The sequence below is a fragment of the Equus przewalskii genome, chromosome 24, assembly GCF_037783145.1.
Source record: "Equus przewalskii isolate Varuska chromosome 24, EquPr2, whole genome shotgun sequence".
Taxonomy (NCBI): Eukaryota; Metazoa; Chordata; class Mammalia; order Perissodactyla; family Equidae; genus Equus; species Equus przewalskii.
In genome coordinates this window covers 23,195,053-23,221,089 of record NC_091854.1, presented here as the reverse complement: position 1 = coordinate 23,221,089, position 26,037 = coordinate 23,195,053, and the positions used below count along the sequence as shown (strand labels likewise).

The following is a 26,037-nucleotide window of genomic DNA, read 5'->3' as shown; positions in this document are numbered from 1 at the left end:
GAAAGCAGGCCAATAAAGGTGACTCTCAATAAATTTTCTGATTACTAGAACCCTGCACCAGTGCAGAGGCAGTCTCAGAGCTTTGATCCGTAGCATAAAGTTTTCCAAAATCAAGATGTTGGTATGAGGAGCTAGATCCACCTTTGATTTGCACAGCCATTGTTCTCCTACCTCAGTCACTGTGCCAGCTTAAAGGAACATATATAATTTAGCACTGCTCTTTTATATTCAGATTGATATAAATGCCTGTTTCTACAGATTACAATGGATTGACATTACATATTTGTTATAAATGTTTAAATGAATAAATATTTGGTGCCCAGAATATCTGCAAAGATAATAAGCAGGAAGGAAAGGAGAGAGAAGTGATGCAACAGAGGGAACAGGGTGATGTGACTCTAGAGTCCTAGCTCTCCTTTTTTGTTGTTTAATAATCTACCGCAAAAGAAAATACTGTGTGGTGGGAGCTTTCACTAACTGTATGACTTCAAGCAAGCCAATTAACCATGCCGGGACTCAGTTTTCCCTATTATTAGCCCTATTTTCTGGGTGAGAAAACTGAGTCTTTTTTCTTTTAAATATGGTAAACGAGTACAGCTGTTTTGTAAGCTGTATTTGATCATTCCACTAGCTGAAGTCAGTGGGGATCTCCTTCTGAGGCTTGTTTTTCAGCTCGTGTTGCCGTACTTTTTTGCACTTGTGGTTATCTTTGATTGTTTGCTGGTCATTGTCCTTGGTATCTATAGAGATTCCCCATGGCCTAAGATGAATGGACCCTCCTCCAGGGACTTTGCATTTGCTTCTGTGGTGAGAGTTGAGACGCATTACTGATTGAGAACAACCTTAGACTAAGTTCAACTGAAGTTGTCTAGCCTAGCAGGCTCTGTGTATCCGGGGGCAAATCCAAAGTGAGCATATCTATGGCCATAATTTCTCAGAGACCTTATTTTACTTTCTTTTTAATTTCTCCTGCTTTGCTCAATGCCAAAGCAGCCTATTCCACAATTCCTTTGGTCCAGAGTAGGGGATGACAGATTTGCTTCTAGTTGATCCTTAATCTGAAGTCATATTTTTGGGGGAATTCCAGCTTAATATGTCAAAGATTCACTCGAAGAATCCCCAGTCTGTGGGGGCCCTGGGCCACCCTCTGATTCCTTGGAACCTAAGACCAAAAGTGTGTTTTTGGCAAATTCCTCAAGGCAAAAACTTATTCCATATTCCACTTATATTTCTGGGTTCAGACTTTTCCCAAAATAGCTTGTGTATACTCTTTTATTAGTTTTATTTCTTCAGTTTTTTTGTGACTATGATTTTTATATTTTATTTATCATTTAAAATCAATCTTGTATCCTCATTTATATGAAGCATAAATTATAATTCTTTATTTTTGACTCATTATTGAACACTTTCCTAGTGATGGTATGTTTTTATTGGTAGAGGGCATGGTATATTAGCAGAGGGGATGGTACCAGTACAGGGTATATTTTTATAATGGATCTTATGGTCATGGAATATAATGATCATGGAAATGCTAAATTTAGGAAGAGAAAAAAGAAAAAACTGACATAAGGTAAACAGCTAGGCCCTCATCCCTTTTAGTCCACATTAAAGAAACCATATAATCAGATAGACAGCCCAGCACCCAGCCTAATGCCTGCTATAAAGATGATAAACCACTTTAAGTCTTTTACAGAGGAAGTCAGCGTATGCATAAGCAGACAAAAGGTGTGTTCAATGTATGAGCTTTGAAATAGGAACGGAACCTACACTATTCCCTCAAAAGTAAAGTTATCATTTAGAACAGATAAATTATATAGACCACTGACTATGCCCTCTCCGACATCAAATTATCAAATATATATTAAATGTTAATTATGTGTCAGGGATATTTTTCCTTGCTCTCAGGTTTCTCCAGTCTAGCAAATGATAAACTCGGAAAAAAAGTAATTGCAATAACTTGTGACTGGAGTGCAGTAAGCAAACTACAGAATGTCACGGAGCAGTCAACAGAGGGACTAACAGAAGCTATATGATCAGGAAAGGCCTCTCAGGGGAAGGGACATGTATACTATGACCTGAGAGAAGAATAGAATTGGCCTGTTCATACTTCTTTATCTGTTTTTGAGAGGGGTTTGAGGAGAGAATGTGAGCACGGAGTGTATTTTGGCAGTGGGAACAGCATTTGTGAAGATTGGTAGGAGAGAGTGCCTGGTGCATGGAAGGGCCTAGAAGAAGCCCAGTCTCAAGTGTAGTCTGTGAAAGAAAGAGTGGCCTGGGAAATGTCTAGATTTTAAGCTCACTTACAATCTTTTATAAAAATGTTCAGGTGCCTTCTTAGAAGTTAAAATGCTGATCCAAAATAAGATCCATAATCTCTTCCAGAGAAGAGAGGAAGTGGTGAAGTTGTGTGTGTGTGTGTGTGTGTGTGTGTGTGTGTGTGTGATGGGTGAGGGTAAGCATTCCACTATTTGGCTAGCAAATGACAAAGTTGGCTCTAGACTCTGATGAACAGTAAGGAAGAGGGAAGGAAAAAAATGCAGTGTCTCCCCACAGATCACTTTCTAGTAATAAACACTATAAATTAACGGAAAGTGGTGATTCATATAAAAGCTTTGCTTAACCATAAGTAGTGCACATTGAACTGTGTAGAATTGATGCAAGAGAGAACGGGAGAAGAGAAAGTTCACAAGTGAATTAACATCGTACTAATACCTCACAGACACTAATCTACTGTGAACCTGAAAAAAAGTTAGATTGATTTCAAAACTTTAGTATTTAATCCTATGTTTTATATTCGCTTTAAACAAATATTTCTGGGAAATGTTTTTTTATTGATACAGAAATGACACCACAAACAATATTATTATATCAATCTGATAAAGAGTAAAAAGAATGTGTTTATGTAGTTAGCCACACTAAATAAACCTTTCCTTTCATGGCTCTTAGTAGAAAAATAACATCAGTGACAACCAAAATACTTACATAAAGGCATATTTTATAGCCCATAATAAGACATTAGCTAAAGCAATGAAACAATCTTCAAAGTTTTCCAGTGAATAAAAACAGAAGATAATTTCTGAGTTAAGCATAAAGCTCAACATAGGGCAAAGTACAAAAATTGGACAACGTTTTAACTTGGTTCCCAGCTCCACGCTTAACTCACCATGATCTGCATTAACCCAAAAGTCAAGACATATGGCCACCAGGGGCCCTGGTCAGTGTAAGTCTGAAATGGTTTGATAAAATTTACTATACTAGAAAGACTTTTGCAAATTGAAATTGAAAATAAAACCTAAATGGATGAAAATGTGCTGCCCATTCAATCATGATATCTAGGACAATTTAATGGAATTATTGAAGGAGTATTTAGAGAATATGTACAATTACTCTCTTTAGCCAGGACAAATATATTTCATAATCCATTTCTGCATTTGCAGGAAAAGTTTTCTTTCTTTGATCTTTCTTTCTTTCATGATAATGAGGTAGGTATCCAGCACTGAACACTACATTTCAAATGTAATCTCAGTAGACTTACAACATGCAAAATTTTTATGATCCTCTTTATAAAATGATGCTTCTATTTAAAGCACTCACTTTCCTCAGTGTGTTTTTTGCCATAATGTAGCATGAATTCATCTATAATTTGCATATTCCTCTCACTGATAGAACACGTGCTTATGCTGCTCCCCAGGTGCTTCTCTCCTCTGATAATTATGGTTTTCTTAGCTTTTCTAAGCTCTCTTGGTTTGACTTTTATTTTTATTTTTTACTTTTTTAAGGAAGATTAGCCCTGAGTTAACATTTGCTGCCAATCCTCCTCTTTTTGCTGAGGAAGATTGTCACTGAGCTAACATCTGTGCCCATCCTCCTCTATTTTATATATGGGACGCCTGCCACAGCATGGCTTGATAATGCCTTGATAAGCGGTTCTAGGTCTGCGCTGGGATGCAAACTGGTGAACCCCAGGCCAGCTGAAGCAGAGCATGCAAACTTAACCGCTACACCACCGGGCCCGCCCCTGACTTTTTCCTTTTGACTCTTGCTATCCTTCCTGTTCATATTTTCCACCATTGCTGCCACTGTATGTAATTTTTCTGTCATTTGCTATTTATGACTTTGCCTAACTTACTCTGATCAATTGTTAGTCTCAAAAAAAAAAATCCAAGATGAATTTTAAATTACTTCGATCCCATCGGTTTTGTTTAATTTGTTTTACTGTGTAGAGCAATAATAGGGATTTTAATGAACACTGTCTTAATTGTTTCTCTGAATCCTCTAAAGTGATATAATGATTTAAATTGTGTCCAGGCTCTCAATTTATCATACGCTCAAGCTTAAATAGTTATTTCTGCTCCAAGATGTTAAAAACTCTACAAGTGGCAAGACCTATCTCAAGTCATGCTGTGTTCAAAAATCCTTCTGTGGCCACCCAATGTAACCCTGTCCTCTCTTAACTTATATACTATGTGTTTTTTGCACCTTCGTTTGACACTTATCAAAAGCTCCTTTGTAGAGTAAGTTATATTTTTGAATATGAAATTAGGTTATAAATTCTTTGCAGACAGGAGCCGCTGTATGCTTATTTTATGGACAACCTGTGTCCAAATCACTTTTTTGTGGTTTTTTTTGTAAATTCAAGGGCCTAAACTCAGATTTAAATTCTGATTTAGTTGATCATGAGTAGATCCTGGTAATTGAAATGTTTAAATGCTCTCTGAAAGTCTGATTTGTAAATTATCTCTAGAGCATCAAACACCTTGTGTAAATGACTAATGCTAGTAACTCCAAGTAACGCAAAACCTCTTTAGTTATAGGCAAATTTTTAAAGGGAATATGAGGAAAATAAAGAGATTAAAAATTGTCTGGGTCTGGCTTGGTGGTGCAGCGGTTAGGTTCGCACGTTCTGCTTCAGCAGCCTGGGGTTTGCCAGTTCGGATCACGGGTGCAGACATGGCACCGCTTGGCAAACCCTGCTGTGGTAGGTGTCTCACATATAAAGTAGAGGAAGATGGGCACAGATGTTAGCTCAGGGCCAGTCTTCCTCAGCAAAAAGAGGAGCATTGGAGCAGATCTTAGCTCAGGGCTAATCTTCCTAAAAAAAAAAAAAAGTTGTGTGAATTATCCTTGCATGGAATTTCAAAATGCTGCGTGTTTTAACTGCAGAACTGGCAATGGCTTCATCTATATTCACCTTACCTCTTTTCCAGACCTTTGCAATGTTTTCCTTACTGAAGAGATTGATTCTACTCAATTCAATTGGTTCAATCCAATTCAGTTTGTTCAGTTTTGTTCAATTCAATTCAATCCAAAACTATTAAATTTATGTCTATACCTGGAGCTGTATTAGGCTGTTGGGAAAGCAAAAATGAATAAGACATAATTCCTGCTCTTAAGTTGCTCCAAGCCTAATAGGAGGGACAAAGGCATTAACCTTATTTTCTGTAATAGGTACTTTAATAGAAGTACGTGTTACATTCACACAGACTTGACTTAGAGTAGGACTTAAGTGTGTTATCAGTTTGTTTTATTTTCTTGCTGCTCTTGAAATATTTATATATATGTGAGAGATAGATACAATGCACATATATATATAAGGTATACATATGTACATATATGTAATGTCTACACACGCATATATAACCGTAGTACATATTTACCAAATATAAATATGTTTGGCCATCAAAAAGGAACAGGTGTAACAGCCACCCTTAATAACATTAAAGGATGCAGACCTGATATGTCATTTCAAGATGATTTTGTGGATTAGTACATATCCAGACTCAATAGAAGAATTGAGAATTATGAAATAGTTCAAAGAGAAGAATTGTGGTCTTTAGAGGATTCATAGGTAACTATTATGATTAGCTAATAAGTTAACTATTATGTAGCTAAATAAAACGTATGCCTTTCAGCATCATGGGAAATGAAAGTTTCAGAAAGATGATGATGGAACTAATTTGTTAAACCTCAACTAATATCATGCACTCATCTCTCATTCTATCCCTAAGGCCCTCACAAATTCCAAATGCTTTGTACTTTGTACTTTGTCCTTCAGCACAGGCTCCATCATTTCTGGCTGCATGTATGAAGTAGGGAAATATGGGGACAATTTTAGGGCACTGTCTGTCTACTCAAACCTAGGCCTCAACTTGGGAAACTCTGAGCAGCATTCAGGAAATGGTATCGCTTGGTAAGACAGCTTAAACAATTAGACTCCAGACTTGAAATTTAAGTCCAGCATATTCTGCCATGGCTTAATAGATCTAAGCGTGAGGGACACCCAGCTTAGCAGCGTCTTTGCCTCATTTGCTTTAGCTCTCCGGAGCTGGTGATCTTAAATGGTAAGGTAAGATGTTTAGACTGAGCTAAATCTACTAACTCACATCTTTTGTTCCTCATTAGTATGAAGCTCAAGTGACCACAGTTATGGATTCAAGAGACAAAGCAGGATACTGGATACAATGAGAACAACAAGGAGTAGGTGGTCAGAATAGTTTATGGAGTTGTACAGACTCCTCAGAGGTGCCGACACCTAAATTGAGTCCTGAAGTAGGAATAGGACTTTTCGTGGGAGATAAGGGCAAGAATGGTAGAGGCAATCACTCTCCATCTTACCAGACTGGGAAAGTACAATACGCTACATGCTTATTTCAAATGCAGTGGTTACTTCTGAAAATGGCTTTACATGAAAACAAATCATCTTGAAATTTATAACAATTACAGTCTACTCTTGATAATCCATATTAAAGACAGAGAGTAAAGTTGTAAAGAAAACATATGCAACTTGTTCACAAATTCTAGTTGAAAACATAAATGTTTTTATATACATTTTGATTATTGAACTTGAACACTGGGTGGGAAGGGTATGTTATTTGAATGCTAATAAAATATGATATAAATCTATTAGGACATATGTTGATTATATAAAATTGGAAGCACTTAACCTGGGTTTAGTATCAAAAGTCTGCCTGGCATTAAGGATGCACTCAAATATTACTTGCTGTAACAAGTCCTCTAATAATTGGCTTCAGAAGCAGGAGTTCCTGCAACAAGAAATCAGAAAACTGTGTGGCCCCACAAACTTTGATTTTCTGTTGATTCACTCAACCAAATGTATTGATCCATTAATGAAGCTGTGGGTAAAAGTTGACTTTTTTATATCCCCAACAGCTTTACACTAATTTAACCATAGCACTCCTTTTAATTTATAGTCAGGACATTCAAGATTATATTTATATGAAATTTCAGCTGTGAAAGGAGTCAGCCTAGTTCCGCAAATATCGTATAAAATGGGGTGCCGGCCCCATGGCCAAGTGGTTAAGTGAGTGCGCTCCGCTTCAGCAGCCCAGGATTTCACCACTTCGGATCCTGGGCACCGACATGGCGCTGATCATCAAGCCATGGTGAGGCGGTGTCCCACATAGCATAACCAGAAGAACCTACAACTAGAATATACAACTAAGTAGTGGAGGGCTTTGGGAAGAAGAAGAAGGGAAAATAAAAAAGATCGGCAACAGATGTTAGCTGGGTGCCAATCTTTAAAAAAAAAATGGATAGAAAATGTTATATAATCAAGTCAATGTAAGGTTGTGATATCTGATTGCTGGGATGCTGAGCTGGACAATGTGGACAGAAGGGAGATCATGAACCTTTGAGTACATGCCAAAGACTGACGCCATTTCTGACACTAATATGATATAAGATGGCAGGAGGGGGGCATAAAAGTCTATAGCAGGTTAACCATTGCCACTATTCTTCCACTAAGATATAGGAGGAGATGTAACAAAAATAGTGATAACTGTGCTTGGACAGACTCTTTTCTGAGATTGTTTCTGCTTGGAGGGTCTAAGCAAAGAACTGGTCGTATGGAATCACTTAGCAGGCTCTGTAACAACATGTTATATACATCCACTTTTTGAACCTTTAAGTAATTTTTCCTACCTACATCAAATTAGTTTTCTTTTTACTTTGAGGAAAGCAACAAGTGGATAGTTGACAAGTGAAAAGAAAACTAATGCAATGTAAGTAGAACTAACTAGTTTTGTTTCCTTCCTCCACCTCTTGTTTGTTTGTTTTTTAAGGGACAAACTTCAAACATGAAAATGTTATTTTCCCAAAGACAATCTTAGTTATTAGTTGAACTGAAATTAGAACACAATGTTATGTCCTTACCAGCCAGCTGACTCTTAGGAGGGGAAAATAAGGTGAAGGAGAAATGGAAGTGGCCTGAGTCATGAGGTTTAGATTATTCTGATGGTTTTAACGCCTCAAAGAAATTTTTTCTGATTGGAATGTAAGCTTTCTTAGATGCACTTTCTTGTCACTGTCATGTGTATCTTGGTCATAGGGCAAATGCTGTATCACAGTTGCCTCTGTACTTGTCTGTCCCTGGTCCCCATGAGCTTTTTAGAGTGCTTGGTACAATTCATGCTTATTGAATGAATAGATGATTCAATCAACCAATGAAGAGCTGAACTGACAATTGAAAGAAATCTTATCAATTTGGAAAAGGAAGTTTTAGCAAATGACAGATATGACTCATCAATGTTTAGTTTAGATTCTTTAATAAAACTTTACTTTATGTTCACCTAGCAACAAAAGAAAGCACAGGAAAGATTAAGATCTTTGCATTGGCAGTTTCAGTATACTGGAAATAAAAATAGCGATATTGGGGTTTTTTATTTCTTTAATAAACTCTCACAGAGATACTGAGAATACCTGTTTAAATTACTGTGATATTGATTTTTTTCACATTTACTTTCATTATTATATATTCTCAAGTCCTATTCGTTTTTGAGGATTAATCTGAATATTATCTCAACAATGTTCAGACCATAATGATGATTTATATTTCCATCCAACATAGTATAAATTTAGATATTCTAGTGGAAAAGAAAACTTGTTTGACAAATAAGAATCTTACAATTTATGCTTTTTTAAAACCAGAAATATATTGTTTAAAAAAGAAATTAATCAGGGGCCAGCCCAGTGGCATAGTGGTTAAGTCCACGTGCTCAGCTTCTGCGGCCCAGGGTTTGCCAGTTCAGATCCTAGGTTCAGTCTTACACACTGCTCAGCAAGCCATGCTGTGGCAGGCATCCCACATATAAAATAGAGGAAGATGGGCACAGATGTTAGCTCAGGGCCAGTCTTCCTCAGCAAAAAGAGGAAGATTGGCAGTGGATGTTAGCTCAGGGCTAATCTTCCTTACCATAAAAAAATAAATTAATTAATCAAAGAAAAATTTTAATTGAATAATTGTAGACATCTTAGACAATGCTAAATTTTTCTTTTAGGTAACTTTGTTTCAATATAAGTAATTTAACATTTATTAAAAAGAAGGGAAAAAATGGGGCTGGCCCCATGGCTGAGTGGTTAAGTTCGCGTGCTCCGCAGCAGGTGGCCCAGTGTTTCGTTGGTTCGAATCCTGGGCGCGGACATGGCACTGCTCATCAGACCACGCTGAGGCAGCGTCCCACATGCCACAACTAGAAGAACCCACAACGAAGAATATACAACTATGTACGGGGGGGGGGGGGGGGCTTTGGGGAGAAAAAGGAAATAATAAAATCTTTAAAAAAAAAAAAAGAAGGGAAAAAATCTAAATATTTACCAATTAGTAAGTCTTATTTAAAGCAATGATTCTCTTAATTGCTTATCAACCAGATGCAACACATCAAAAATCTAAACTTCCCTAAAACTTGGGAACATATTAATAAGAACTCATATATGATGAAAGAATGGTCTAGGTTGTGGTAAGAATTGTGCATCAGTTTTATTTCATGATACGTGTTCTTTATGATTTCTTTGTTGGACTCGTAAAGGTAGAAAAGTCTCAAGGTCAATTTTTGTATTTTTCATCTTGAAAGCATCCTTTTAAATATTTATAAAATGACAAGCATAAAATATAAATAGCAAATGCACAAGTGTATATTGAGATAAATAAATCATATGAACCCAAAATAAAGGAATTCAGAAAGAATGTAAATAGCCTTATTGAAGGACTATTAGTACATATCTCTGTATGTGCTGAAGCGGTCTGATACATCAGTTGAAAAGATGGAGCTGTTATCATTAGATTTAGGCAAGTCAATAGAACACAAGGGTTGGTCAAAAAGGAATAGTTGAAGAAATAAGGTATTTACTAAATTTACCCTGATATTTTGAATGAAAAAAAGACCAAGCAAGTGTAAAAGGAAAAAGTGCTTACTATTAGTTCTGTGTTCCTCAGAGAAGGCTTTTCCTTATAAGTTCTAAATATTCCTTGGAAAACTCAAGTGGTCTTGTTAAGGAATTACTATCTTTTGGTCTTATTTATTGTTTTATATTTTTTCCTTAATTTTTAAAAATTAATTGACTCTTTTGTTACAAGTTTTAGATTTACTGAAAAATTGAGCAGAAAGTACAGAGAATTCCCATATACTCCTTCCTCCCCTCGCACCCCCTGCCACAGTTTCCCCTCTTACTAACATGTTAAATTGGTCTGGTCCATTTGTTACCATTGATGAACCAGTATTCATAAATTATTATTAACTGAAGTCCATAGTTTACGTTAGTGTTTTACATTCTATTGATTTTTCAAAATGCATAATGTCATGTATCCATCATCACAGTATTATACAGAATAATTTCACTACCCTAAAAATTCCCTGTGCTCCACCTGTTCATCCCTTCCCCCTCCCCACTTCCCCTGGCAACCACTGATCTTTTTACTGTCCCTATAGTTTTACCTTTTCCAAAATGTCATATATTGGAATCATATAGTATGTAGCCTTATCTGACTATCTTCTTTCACTTAGTGATATTCATTTAAGGCTCTGTCATGACTTTTCTTGGGTTGGTAGCTCATTTCATCTATTGCTGAATGAATTTCCATTGTATGGCTGCACATACAGTTTGTTTGTTTATCCATTCACCTATGAAAAGGCATCGTGGGTGCTTCCATTTTTGTGATTCACTTTTACAATATGAGACTACATGCACAGCCAAATCATCTGTTGCCCCAGTGATTACCACAGGATAGAACTCTAAGAGAATGTGAAACAATCTTTTTCTCTTTACTCCAGTTATCGTCTTCTCCTTTCTCTTACATGGAATTCAAAGTCTCAAAAACCTTCAGGCAAGTAGGCATCTCACTTTAAGCAACCTTGGAATAGTGCTCCTCGAAGTATGCCTCAAGTAGCATCTACTTTAGAATCACTAGGGGGTGCCTGTTAGAATTCAGATTCCTGGGCCCTACTTCTGATCTACCGAATCAGAATTTCTAGAGATGGAGCCCTGGCTTCTAAATTTTTATAAAGCTCCTCGCCTAGGGTCTGCTCTCACTAAAGTTTGAGAAGCTGACTACTTGTGTATTTAGGTTTTGTTTTTTGATACTATGAGATAACATGCTTCCTGCTTTTCTGGAAGTCTCAGAAGTGAAAAGAGTAGGATTCAATCTAGAGCATGTGGCCAACACAAGATAGAAGTAATGTTTACAGAAAGGTACTGAGTAGTGGGAAAAATATTTCCTGCTTCCATGTGGATTCCTCCAACATTCTTTAGGAAAGGAAAGCAGGAGTCTTATCTTGGATCTTTACTTAGTCCAGCCATTTTTTCACCTCCCTGAAGGCACTCAAGAGGTTTACTCCACCCATGACATAGATTCACATTCATAAAAAAGGCTTCTAGATATTGTTCCTTTGGAAGTAGGAAGTTGTTATATTTCAGTAACATTTAGTATTTTAAGTATTGAGACCATCATTTCCTGCATTTTTATGTTGCTATCCTCCCCCTTTTTTTTTGAGCAAAATTTATTGCCTCAGAGTGTAGAAAAATTCAATTGAGTTGCTGATTTGTTTTTCAAATTTATGGCAGAAATTGAAGCTTTGAAAGACGAAGCTTTCATTTGTAAGAGCTGGCCTTTTTGAGAGAATAAAAAGCCTTTTGAAAATCAAAAGGAAAAGTCCTAAAAATCAGTGTATCAAATTTATGTCTCAAACAGGAAATTGGAAAGACAATGCAAGATGATAGAAGAACTAGATTTTCCTTCGCTGGTAGAGGAAATACACACATACACACTGGTTTAATATTTGAGGTAGTAGAGAGAGAAAGAAGAAAGAAGATCAGGAAAAATAGACTTAGCTGTCCTCAAGAAGGCCTACAGCCCTACCTCCCATCCCTGTCCCTCTGGATTCAAGGTATGGAAACCATGACTGTTTTAGGGAAATCTGAGAGAAGGGAGAGCTTGTGCTTTACTTTGCAAGGTGTAGCCCCGGGAGATTGCAAGCCTCTTAAAGAAGATTATCCAGTATGGTCTTCAGAATTGTACTAAATGCTTGGTCTTCACTGCCAAGCACTGAAGAAGTCAGGTGCCTACTTGAGGGCAGCTTGTCTTGGGAAAACAAAGACTTTCCACCCTGAGGAGATGGGGGACAGACAAGTGCTGAGAGAAAGATGGTGCAGCTGAAGATGTCTAGTCTTCAAACAAGGAAAACACAGAATGCTTAGGCCAAGTAACCAGAGGCCCCCCTAGTATAGGAAACATCAACAGACATGACAGCATGTACTGATGAGGAGAGATAAGGAGAGTTATATCCAGGGGAGGACGGAGATGTTCATGAAATCAGATACCTACTTCTCCAACTATATCTGATCGGTATGGAAACCTTCCCTCTGGAACTTAGATCACCTTTACTGAGAAAAAGATGTGGGGAATTCTAAATTTGTCTAAGCATTTGCTTCAAAAGAAATAGTTGTTTGAACATTCAACTATAATAAATATGAAATCCGTACCTGTTACAATAAAGCTGTAGCCTCTGGATGGGAATTTCAAGATTGAAATCTATATCTTCTAGGTATAATTACATTTTCCAAAAGAAATATATAGTTAAAATCAGATAACCTTTCTTTCTAGATTTTCCATTTATTCTACATCATACTTTGCATTCATTTATGTCAATAGAAATTCTCATATACAAAGAGAAATGTCCCCATTAAGTAAATGGAAGGTGACTAAGAGAGGAATTATGGGAGACGTATCACTAATAATATCTAGCTTGAACTTTAGAATTATACAGCCCACACTTGGCTTCAGACTCCTCTACCTACTAAGAAGTCTGGATTTTCTCATCTGTAATATGGAAATAATATATACCTTGCAGGATTGTATGAGGTATAAATGACAAAACATACATAAAGCACTTAGACTAGTGTCTGGCACACAGAAAACATGGAAAATAAATTATTATTTATAATCTTATTCTCATCATTATTATTTTATGAATTACTGTCTCTAGAACTCAGTGTCTTAGATTCTTATCTATGATTCTTACAGTCAACATAATCAAGTAGTATAAATTAATCATGGTCTATGTTGAGAATTTCTGCTACAAACATAATTTTGTAGCTCTAATATAAGCAAAACCTATACTAATTTCTATTAGTAGTATGCTATAGGATGTGAGTTTCCATTATTTGTAGAGAGAGACAAATTCCATCACCAGTCACTCTTTTCCAACTGCCATTACTCTGGCTCAGAAGAAAATGATCCTGAAAGAAGATCTAGGTAGTTTTAATAGCTCTTTGTGAACCTAAGATGAAACTGAACCACTTTCTAGGTTTACCTCTTAAAGAAATGGCCCATGAAGGTGTGTATGGGTATACAATCAATTGATGGAGGCAAATAATCCTATTGAAACAGTTACTGTTTATTTTCGATACAGCTCTTTCAAACAGACTGATTACTTCCCTTTATGATTTCACCCTTGAAAGCACAAACTATTTTGTCCTTTGTCATTGTTGCATGACATTCTGTTTGACAGTCAGCTTATTTTTAGCCAGACTATCAAAGTATTTTTCAACTGAACTGTCACTGCACTTGAACTTGGAATCTTGTAACTGACGAACTGCACTGGGGAAAAGAAGGAACTTCTAACAAATGGGAAATTATAAATCCAGACCAACGCAAACTTGCACTGGTAATTATTCTTATATCCTTAAATATAACATGGTTTAATACTAATTTTGGATAATTAACATTTCATTGGAATATCTGTTAATTTTTACACACAGGATAAGATAGCATATTATACAAAAGTACTAAGAAGATTATCTGAACTCAAGTTATTTTTCATCGAAATATCTTTAAAGAAAATAGAAAATTTCTTACAAAACTATATTAGTTTCTAGGTATAATTTTATAGAAAAGATTGTGGCGTACTGCTGAATATACGAATTTTAGAATTATATCTCAAGTATCTAGTATTTAAAGCCTGAAAACTCTTGTCTAGAAACTAGAGATTGCTATAATTAAAATGCAATAAAATCAAATGAAATAAGTCAAATATTTTCTTCTATGTAAATATATTATCCAATATCAAATGGGTTCTTAATTGCTACAATTCAATATGATTGCATTTTAAATATAAACATCTGCATTTTAAACTCACAATCAGTAATTTAAATTAAGTATTGTAGAATTCAGAATAAAACCCAGAGTTTTAATTACTTGTATGTTATGATCTGTGTCTACATTTTGCAAAGCTCAGCTATGAATCAATCTCATTTGCTTTCCCTTACTAGATGAATGGAAGAAGAAAGTCAGTGAATCTTATGTTATTATAATAGAAAGATTAGAAGATGACCTGCAGATCAAAGAAAAAGAACTTGCAGAACTAAGGAATATATTTGGGTAAAGTTGTCAGAGTTATTATTTCTTGTATAAGTGTCTTCATCATTTATCTTGTTTTTAGATATATCTGTATTTAAAAGGACAACCCATATAACCTCAGATGTAACCAGTTGTGTTCTAAGCCTTAGAATGTAAGATAATCCCTTCTTTTCCATTCATTTAACTCCTAAAAGGCAAATATCTCCTCTCCTTAAAATATGACTTGCATATTGCATGCTCCCATCACTAAAGTTTAAAATGAGAGGAAACTTAGGGCTGGCCTTTGAACAGAAGCTGTTGCTGATCTGAATGATCTTCTCTGGAACTAGATAATTCTTGTAAGTCATGCCAGCAACAAACAGCAAGACTTCTCTTCCCAAATGGTACTAGCATATTGGCCACATTGTTCTCTTTGGACTACTAGGTAAGTCCAATTTTAACAAACCCTCTGATCTCTTGACATTGAAAAGCTGTCTCTTAATGGAACTGAGTATCGTTCTGCCCCTGAACAATCATATAACAAGGTGTAATATTGGCTTCAGGTTTTCAGTGGATTTTGTTCCATGATAACAAGAGAAAAATAATCTGGCATAGTGTCACAACCTTGGAAGACACAAAATGTTCAGAAAAGAGGGGCAGGACCCTTATATACACAAGCAACCTTCTGGAGAAATTGAATCTGGCACTGAGAAACTAGATGCATTTTGGAGGGTCAGTTTAAGTTAGCTGCCTGACTGAGGAAAAGTTCCATGTCGGCCAATTAGCCATGTTCGCTAACAGCTGTGTTGTTCATGTAACACACTCATGACAAAAAATCTCCTGCTGTTTTACTTGGAAAACAAGGGTAAAGTAATGACCAAATTGCATTATATTTTTCAAAAGAAATTTCAAATATAGTAAACATAAGAAGCTAACATAACTGACAACTAAAATTATCCATGTATGATATAGTTTATATGAAATTTATGAGTGGGTTAATGAGATCTTCACAAGTGTTCAGTTTACGGTTTGGGAAATAGTTGATTCTCTGTGTTATTTGGCCCAAAATGATTAACTCAGCATTGATACTCATGATGAGATACTCTGAGCTGAATTTTGTAAGTAGTATCACATGCTCAGTTATGGGAAAACATTTGAAATGCCTACAGAGATGTGACTGGCACTTTAGTATAATAGATTTATACATACGTATTTATCTTGTTGGAAAAAAGATACGAATATAGAACTTAATCATAAGCCTTATAGCTCTTATTGACTCAGATAAATATGCCAAATGAAATGTGATTAAATTGAAGAGATTTTCCTCAACTTTGTAAAGTCAAAACCTCATTTACTATTTTTTTTAATTTAAGAAGTATTGTGCAAATATGTCAAAACTAATTTAAACAAACAAAACATATCCTTTAAAGGATTAAGCTTAACAATAAGTATGAGATGTTTTTCTCATTCCATGTCAACAACCAGCAGCTGTTTCTACAGCTCCTGCTATAGCTGACTTTTCCTACATTTCCACTATATGTAATAAATGTGACCTCGTTTTTGCTGGTTAGTAATGGGGGTGAGAGGCAAGAATCAGTGTTAGGGAGAGTATAGTTTGGAATTTATGTGCCAGCTATATTCAACGTGTTACTCCAGACACATCAAATACAAGACATTATTTAGTCCTCACCATGACCCTGTATAGGAGATATTATCAATTCTGGTGGATAATAAACTAAGGACTAGAGACGTTGTATTTTGCCAAGATCATAAGGTCAGCAGGTACTGGAACTGTCATTTGTAGCAAGGTCTGCCTGACTACCTAGAGAGGACTCTTCCTACCACACCCTGCTTCTTGCTCCAGGAGTTCACAGTCTGGTTGAGGGCAAACATATATAACCAACTCACAGAAGACAGTCCATGACAAGTGCTAAGTGGAAGGAAAAACAAGGTGGTTTTCGAATACGAAAAAAGATTTAGGGTCTTGATTTATTCACTGATTTTGGAAAGTGTTCCAGATAAAAGGCATAGTAAGGTAAAGATATATTGGCAAGAGTGGATGAGTATCATGGAAAGTCCAGGGGAGGCAAGAAAAACTAATATCTTGACCATTTTATCAAAGTTGAGTAAGAAAGCTATGTCAGTCAGTGTAAGGGTTTTGCAGTCATACAAACAGATTTAAATCCAGTTTCTTCTATTTACAAACTGTGTGTCCTTGGATATATTACTTAATCTTCTTGAACCTCATTTGCTTCTGAAAGGTTAATAATAACAGGATATTTGCAAAATGATGTCAATTAAATGCTAAGTACAGAGCCTAACACACTACTGTGTTAATAGTAGGCATTGAATAACTGGAGGTTTCTATTATCATGACTAATTGGATAAATAAGGGCAATTTGAAAGACTAAAGACTTTGTTATCAAGTGGGAGTAACAAATAGTTTATTAAAAGTTAGGAAATGAGAACAGGATAAAATGTTTTTAAGTTAAGAGGATTTTTTAAAAGTAAAAGTGTAAAATGTTAGAACAATTCAAGGTAGTGCCAAAATCTGAAATATAACTTTTAAAAATTGTGATCAAGAGGGATGTGAAGAGTTTTTGGACTAGAGTATTAGAAGGCTCATCAAAATGGATGTCAAATTCCCTGAGAATAATGATAGGGCATTTTGTGGAGAGGAAGACCACTAGCCTGGTGCTGAAGCCATTAAAGAAGCTGTGGAGATGTCCCATTAGCCAGAAGTGGTAACAAGGGAGCTGAGAGGATTACCCACAGCCTAGAATCGTGTTCTCCAAGGGCTGAGGACCTCCTACAGTGGAGTAGCCGGCAGTGCTTGCCAAAATTTTAGACTCCATGATTCCACTCCATGTCAAAAGAATCAGAATCTCTGGGGATGATTTCCAGAAACCTGAATTTTTACCAAGCTCCCCAGGTAATACTTCTGCATGCTAAAAATGATACTTCTGCTAAAGTTTGAAAACTACACTTCTAGAAAGATATCCAAGTTGCACTGAGAAATCTGCCTGAGGTGATATCAGTGAAAGATTGAGGAACATGAGAATAGAAAGCAAGCAACTAGTATGATCTACAGAGAGCCAAGGGAGCAAGCAAATACATACAGAACCCTCTGCTTTGTCTGGTCCCAGCAAGGCAGATAGCATCATTGGGAAAGAGAGTCAATCATGCCGAGGGCAAAGTTCTGAGGATTTTCTTTTCTCTAGAATAAAGTGATGGATGACAAGGAAAGAAAAGAATGGAGTGCTAAGAATATAAATTGTCTTACTCATTGACTCAAACACCAAAATTTTAAGGGTAGTCAGGAAGGTTAGACATAATGTTGTATGAGACACATTTAATTGAGTATGTAGGACATTTTAGGTGTTAAATATATGTTAGAAACTTTTCCTTTCTCATCTTTATTTATGCCTTATATAATGTAAGGAGTTCTTCCATGATGAACAAGTGTATTATGCTGCCTGATATCCAAGATTTCTTCAAACATGTAGATAGCAGGAAAACTGTATAAGAAACATTTAACACAAGAGTCACGGGTGGAGGATCACTGATGTAAATACAGGTTTGTCTGAGGGATTCTGGGAGTTTTTTGTTGTTTTCATTTGCTGACAAGTTTCTTTATGGTGTTCATGGTAGATACTAATACCATTCATTAGAAGAGATTTTCCAGAGTCAGCCCTGATGGCCTAGCAGTTAAAGTTCAGGACACTCTGCTTTGGCGGCCCACGCCTGTTCCTGGGCACAGAACTACACCATTCATCTGTCAGTGTCCATGCTGTGGTGGCAGCTCACACAGAAGGACCAGAAGAACTTACAACTATACACATCTGTGTATTGGGGCTTTGTGGGGAAGCAGGGGCCGAGGCAGGAGGAGGAAGAAGATTGGCAACAGATGTTAGCTTAGGGCAGATCTTCCCCTGCCAAAAAAAAAAAAAAGAGAGAGAGAGGGGCTGGCCCCATGACAAGTGGTTAAGTTAGCGCGTTCCACTTCAGTGGCCCAGGGTTTGGCCGGGCGGGATCCTGGGCGCAGACATGGCACCGCTCATCAGACCGTGCTGAGAGTGCATCCCACATAGCACAACCAGGAGGACCTAGAGCTAGAATATACAACTAAGTACTGGGGGGCTCTGGGGAGAAGAAGAAGGAAAAAATAAAAAGAGATTGGCAACAGTTGTTAGTTCAGGTGCCAATCGTTAAAAAAAAAAGAGAGAGAGAGAGATTTTCCACACCATAATGCACCAAGCCTTCTGTCAGCTCAAATACACAATGTCTTGGTATAGCTTTCACCCACAATACAACCCAGAGCAATATAGTACTAAGCTTAGAAAAGACAAAAAGAACCAAACCATTATCTTGCTCATGTCAAATCATAGCAGCTTTGGAATGAGAGCTTGATGTGGGAAAGAAGGTGAATGGAATGGAATGTTCCTTCACCTTCCACAATAAAGTTCCATTCACTCATAACTTTGGAGACAGGAAGAGAAGGGAGAAGAAGGAAGGAAAGAGGTGGTACATTGTAGTACCATTGTCTGATTATTTCCTTCTCTATGCTGTCTCTGATCTTTATGTTTACCCATATAATAACACTTACTACATGGTATTGTCTTTATCCATTTACAGGTCTGTCTAACCACTAGTATATGTGTTCACTTAAGGCAGCTTCTTTGTCTTATTCACTTTTATTTATATTTGTATTTACTTGTAATATCTATTTCTATAGCACTTGAAACAAACTGACAACTTAGTGCCTACCATATGCTAGGCATGCTACTAGGTATTTTAATACATGTTAGCTCAGGGCCAGCCCAGTGGCACAGCAGTTAAGTTTGCGCGTTCCACTTCTCAGTTGCCTGGGGTTCACCGGTTCGGATCCTGGGTGCAGACATGGCACCACTTGGCAAAAGCCATGCTGTGGTAGGCGTCCCACATATAAAGTAGAGGAAGATGAGCATGGATGTTAGCTCAGGGCCAGTCTTCCTCAGCAAAAAGAGTAGGATTGGCAGTAGTTAGCTCAGGGCTAATCTTCCTCAAAAAAAAAAAAAAAAAAAAAAAATATATATATATATATATATATATATGTTTTAGCTCATATAAGCCTAAATGTAAAGTGCTTTAGCACAGTGACTGGCACATGGTAAACACTCAAAAATGTTCGTTGAAAATTAATCGTCATTGTTTATGTTAACAACCCTCTGAGTTAGGTAATGCAATTACCATTTTATACTCGAAGAAAATGAGCCTAATCAGATTAAACTGTCTTGAACTGGTCACACAGCTTGTATGGTTATGCTGGGGTTGCACCCAACTGTACTTAATTTCAAAATGTATGATCTTCATGATCTTGGTTCTCAACCTAGGACGGGGAAAGAGGTATGGATCAGAATTATCCTTAAAAAATGTTCACTTTCCTCTTGCCTCTTCACAGTTTTGTATATCCTGTGTATTAGAACTGCCCCTATGTGTGGGAGTAGTGGAATATGTTTTACACCCCCACTCACATACCCTGGTGATACGTGATCTTTGAAAACCAGTTATGTGATGGCTTTCCATATACAACTTCCAATTAAATTATTTTGTTTCCATATGTTTTTAAGTCATTAGAAATTTAAGAACTATGTTTTGCTAATTTCATTGTCAAGGCTACTTTTTGTCTGCTTAATATGTAATATGAAATTTGAACCTGTATGAGGAGCTTCCAGAGAAATTATAATTTTCCAATATCATGGCTTTTTAACATAATCAAAAGAACCCTATTGTTTCTCATTTTTAATCTATTTTGGCAGTGAGTATATATGTCTTGGTCAATATTATGTAATATCTCATTTTGATTAGGTTTAATAAATGAACAAAAATAAGTTAAAAGAATGCTCTTTTCCATGGGAAAGCAATATTTAGAGGAAATGAAAAAAAAAAGGAAAAGGGGGGAAAAATGAAGGTTTTTTTTTTTTTTTAAAGATTTTTTTTATTTTTTCCTTTTTCTCCCCAAAGCCCCCTGGTACATAGTTGTATAGTCTTCGTTGTGGGTCCTTCTAGTTGTGGCATGTGGGACGCTGCCTCAGCGTGGTTTGATGAGCAGTGTCATGTCCGCGCCCAGGATTCGAACCAACGAAACACTGGGCCGCCTGCAGCGGAGTGCGCGAACTTAACCACTCGGCCACGGGGCCAGCCCCAAAAATGAAGGTTTTTTGACATGTACCTTCCTGATATTTTCTCCCTGAAATGTTGCTCTGAGCTCAGCTGCAGTCCACCACACTTATTCTCCAAATGAAACATCTTCCAAAAACCTACTTTTTCAGAACAATAACCAATTATGGAATTTAGCTATTATGAAATAAATAGCTCCGAAACATTTGAGGCTGACCTCATCTAAGAAGAGAGAAATTCCCCATGAAAGTGCTAAGTAGAATATTGGGAGTGGAGGGATATGTCCTCCCATAAAATTAAAATAGAGTGAAAGTATTATTTGGCATATTTGGCTGGTGCATTTTACTAATTAGCAACAAAACAAACAGCAACAACAGCAAAAATACCTCAAACCGAAAAGCAGAGAATTACATTGCCCCAAGGCTGTCTACCACTCTACTTCTTTTCTTGCTTGTCTAGGTAAAACTAGTTAGGAATGACAATTTTACAGGAATATCTTGTGAAAACTTCCTGAAGCAGCTTGATCTCAATCTCTGTCTTTCTCTCTGTCTCAGTCTCTCTCTCTCTCTCTAGCTTGCTACCTCTCTTGCTCTCACTATCCCTCCCCGCTTTAGCCTCCTTCTATTCTTCCCTCCCATATCATGTTGCCTCCACCTTACCTTTCTCTTTCCCTATCCCCCTTCTCAAATGCAAAGCAAAACAATAAAAAAGTGAAAACAATCAATATTGATGCTTTAGTAAAAAGTATTATTATAGCAGCTAATACTTAACAAAGTCTAACTCATTTAAACCTCACAATAACCCTATGAGATAAGAATTATTATTGTCCCATTTTTATCATCCTTAGCTATTCTTGCTCTATCTGCCACCAAATCTCTATAATGTTTATTGTATGAAAATATACTTCATATTGTTAGCTTGCAGATTTGATCTAGAAGATATTAGAAAAATTTGTTTCTAGATATTTCTTGGGGATATATCTTGGGAACAACCTTATTGATAATTTTTCTCTTTCTATTGTTTGGGGGGAAAATCAGCAGCAGCCACAAAGAACTACGCAAGAAGTTACAACCAGCTATTTGAAACCTAAATTATCAATTTTGGAAATTAGATGATCCATAAAGAATACTTACCTCTTTCTACCTTCTTTGCTTTTCCCTAAATTTCAGCCAATGAATTAATTTAAAAAAATGTATCTACCTATATGAATATCTTGGACAATAGTGTGTTATTTTTTGTCAAACTGTTCAAATATTACATTTTAATAAGTTTCCACTTGTGGTCTTGTCAGATATCTTCTTGATGAAAGGATGAGGTCATGAGAAAGAAGTTTAATTGGATCATAAAACTGCATATTTTTCTGAATAAAAGGTGAAGGCTAAGAAAAGAGTTCATTATGATACAAGAAAGAAAGTAACCTTTGGGTACAGAACTACCATTTTTAATGATTAAGGACAGAATTTACTATTAGAAATATATTCATAGTAGTGACTTCATTTTAATTAGGAACTTCATTCATGCCCCAGCAAGCACTATGAACTCATTAGGATATGTTAAGTTACACTATGGCATGGTAGGTGATGAAAAATGTAAGGGGAAATTAAAAAATAAATTGAGCTTAGGGTATTAGAATACATAAGTGATGCTCAATTGGCAGTGAATTTGGCATACACATTCCTTTAGAAGAGGCAAAAGAAGAGAAAATGAACTCTCTCTCCTAGGAATGATTCCTTTAAAATCTTGAATATTTTAATTGCATGTATCCAAACAGAAACATTTGACTAGAATTTAATGGGAAGTAAGAATTAGGATTCAAAAATATAGCCCCCAAAGTAACTCTCATTAAAAAAATACATTACATTCCAGTTCTTAAAGTTAAGATAAAAATTGTACTCTTCAAATTGCGCTTGACTGCCAAATATTGTGAGAGTCTATTCTCTGTTGATTCATTTTGTTGGTATTAATAGAAGTTGCATGAGTTCAAGGAGGTCAGAATTCAAGGGAACAGAAACAACAGGCAGCAGCTCAGTGTTGAGCAAGGAACTCTTTAGAACTGTATACTGAGTCACTTTCTGAATGGTCAAATCTAGTTTAAGATTCAATGAGCTAAAGAATAATTGTTGAATAAAAAGTCACTAATATAATCGTGCTTTCAATTTTACTTATATAAACAATAGACTTTCATTTGGTGTTTTTTTTTTAAATAAAGCAATGGATATTAGCATCTTATATTTTCGGTTTATTCAGTGTTTACTTTCTTTTAAAGTTGATTGGGGCATTAGAGATCAGGACTAATGCTACAGTCAGTTTCAGGAGCCTATCTAGCATGCTTATTCCCAGGACTGATGCACTTAAAGGATCCAAGAATTAGTGGGTAGTTTATATCAAGCTGACTGTTGAAAGTAACCTGAAGTGAGCATTAAGAGAGGTGGAGCACACAGTAGGTCTTCAGTAGGTGTTGTGCCAGACTTAATGCTTCATCAAAGTTAGATCCTGGAATAAGAAAGCAGTAGAGGCTACTTTGTCAATAAAATGACTTTTAGCACAAACTTTTTTTCCCTCTGGATTTTTTGTTCTTTTAATACCTCTAGTGTTGAAAATAGCTTCCTTATGGTAATGATGCCGCTTGATTTGCGTTACAAAACTGTGATTCTAGTACTTGCTCTGAATCACTGATAAGTGCTAGGTGTCACAATAGGGAACTTGGTGGCCAGTTTTAAAAACGTGAAGACAAGGTCAGAGATTTTCTAGGAGCTTGAGAATCATTGTGAACATAACATACTTATATCTATAGAAATAATTATCAAAATCAGGAATTTTACAGGTTGTCAAATGTGAGAGGTTGAAGAAGGTCAAACTTGGTTTGAAAATTGTGCTAAAATTCTCCCAGGACTTAGACTACAAAAGGAAAATTGTACATTCATAGTAAACTTGATAATGATAGTAATGATAACAATAAAGTAACCATTTGTTGATAACATCATGTGTCAGGCACTGTAATAAGCACTTAACCTCATTTATTCTTCACAACACAGTGTCATATATATTACTTTTATCACTTAATAACTGAAGAAATTGAGGCTTGAAGAGGTTAAATAACTTGCCCAAAGTGGAGGCGGGGAAAAAACTACTTAAAAGGCAGAAGCAGGATAGGATTTCAATGCTGGTGTAAATACAAGGACCAAGCTTTTGAGGATGACCCACACTGCTGAAATGATTTTTTCCAGTTTTAAAACATCAAAACACAGCAGGTATTGCTATATAATATCAGAGATACACATTGAAAAACTAATTTCCTCAAGGGTTTATTGCTACAGAGGAGCTCCCAAGCTTTTTCTTCTTTCAGTGTTTGCCATTAAGTTTATTATGGTTAGCCCAAAAGAAAGCAATCTCTTCCCTGTTTTTCTCTTAGGCTGAAGGTTATATAGTTGTTTATATTTAACAGAAGGCTTTCCCCTCCTCCCCACACCAATACTTTGTTTTCTGTCTCCTGATCTTACTGTGTGTTTTGTTTGCTGGATAATGGAAGGACCAAGGACCAAGCATCTCAGAGCTTCCAAATCATTGTCAGTCAACATCCTCAATTGCTAGGCACAGTTTTCTTTCCCTTTTTATTTACGGACGTTGATTTCCGACAAACTTTAAGGGAAAAATCCAGTCTACTTATCTGTAAAAGCAGAGTTCAGCTCTTCGGGAAACCTGTCCTTTTTGAAGTTGTAAACACAGGGAAGACCTCTGTGGATGCATTTCCAGGTCTGGGCCGTTGCATGCCCCTCGTTTAGTGCTACCTGTTTAGTGAATTTCTCCAAGACATCTCTAATGCCATTGGCTGTGAGAATTTAGAAGCCGGGCTCAGGCAAAGTTTTGATGTGGAAACATGTTACTTTGTGAAGTTGCTGCACACACCATAAAATAGCTATACTTTTTAAAATTAGTCTCACTTTAGGTAGACATTTAAAATGGTGGTATTTTCGTCAGAAATAGTTTCTTTTTTGCATCCTTCATTGAGCTGGGGGAAAGTGAAAATAGGAGTTAAATTCCTAATTTTTCATGAAATTCTGGATTGCTTGCTATATTATATTATTAACATTTGTGCAAATGACTCGGAGTTTATTGTACTTCTGCACATGGCATTCCACAGCACGTTTAGTTATATTTCTCAATATGAGTAAGCATGTCTGTGAACTTTGCCGCTGGGAGGTTGAACATAGAAAGCAAGAAAGTTGGGAGGGTGGGAAAGTTCTGGAATATTCCTATGTCCATGAAAACAAACCACTGGGCCTCCCATTGCTAGTTAAAACATTTCACTGAGGTCTTTCAATGTCCCTAGATTTAGAGGCTTTCTCTTTTTAGCAGCACCCTGGAGAATAGCACCTTTTCTTTTTCTATTTTAAAATTCCATTGGCTTTTGAAGTTCTTAACTGGGTGACTTGATGATAATGTTCTGAATTTATAGTACCTTTCAAGTATAAGGACTTTACAAATGATGTGGAAGGCTCACTCTCCAAAGATTATGCTTTCTCACTAAAGCTGCTGAAGGCTTAAATAGGTAGGAGGCAGCTTGAAACTGACCTGGGAGGCCAATGATATGATCTCATTTCCACTGAAAAATGTCCTGGAAGTACCAAGGACCTCAAGAGGTCATGAATTTTAGCTTTACATTCCTTTTCAAAGGCTACCTATGGCTCTCTAGGGCCCTCCTGGGACAATGGTATTTGTTCAGACACAGGCAAGGATTTCTTTAATTGAATCACTAACACTACTCCTCACCTGGGATGGTATGATGGTACCCTATCAGAGTTTAGACCCTCTTTATCTGTGAAATCTGACCCAGTCAGAGTAAGAGGAAACCTTGCTTCAGGCAGAATTTGTAATACATTGGGATTGTATTCCTTTCTCCAGTCTTTTTTCAAAGGATACTTTTTATTTGAGAGAGAGAATTTCTTGAATTTCTCCATAAATGTGATGTGAAATTTTGAGTGTGAGAGAAATGAGTTTACTTTCAAATGTCTATGCTTTTTATTTATATATAAATTTTAACTCATCGAGGTGCCCTGAACAGTTCAAATTATATATAGAACACAGAATTGTTCATGAAAGTCTTTAATTTAAACTTGGTCTCTCAAACTTTCAATATTATTTTTTCTCTTGATTTTAATTATTCTTTATATAGAGGTATATTTAAAATTTTTTTTTGAGGTAGGAAAGAATCCTAGAAAAGATATACTTCTAAATTTATGTTATAGAAT

General features: G+C 36.3%; 1 protein-coding gene across 7 annotated transcripts in view; it reads left to right on the top strand.

The window, feature by feature from the left end:
• The first annotated feature begins 12,039 nt into the window (after positions 1–12,039).
• The window catches only part of TNNI3K (TNNI3 interacting kinase), a 265,756-nt gene continuing 251,758 nt past the window's right edge, over positions 12,040–26,037 (top strand). For 3 of the 7 annotated variants that reach the window (XM_070592137.1, XM_070592135.1, XM_070592133.1), the window contains exon 1: positions 13,866–13,958. Coding sequence is in view for 3 of the 7 variants with exons in the window: in XM_008525043.2 (XP_008523265.1) it covers positions 13,919–13,958; positions 14,563–14,671 (149 nt within the window). In the remaining 4 variants the exon portion in view is untranslated. Of the gene's footprint in view, positions 12,180–13,817; positions 13,959–14,562; positions 14,672–14,892; positions 15,075–26,037 lie in introns of those variants that run through there. The other 4 variants (XM_008525043.2, XM_070592131.1, XM_070592134.1 and 1 more) reach the window with 3 other exon arrangements.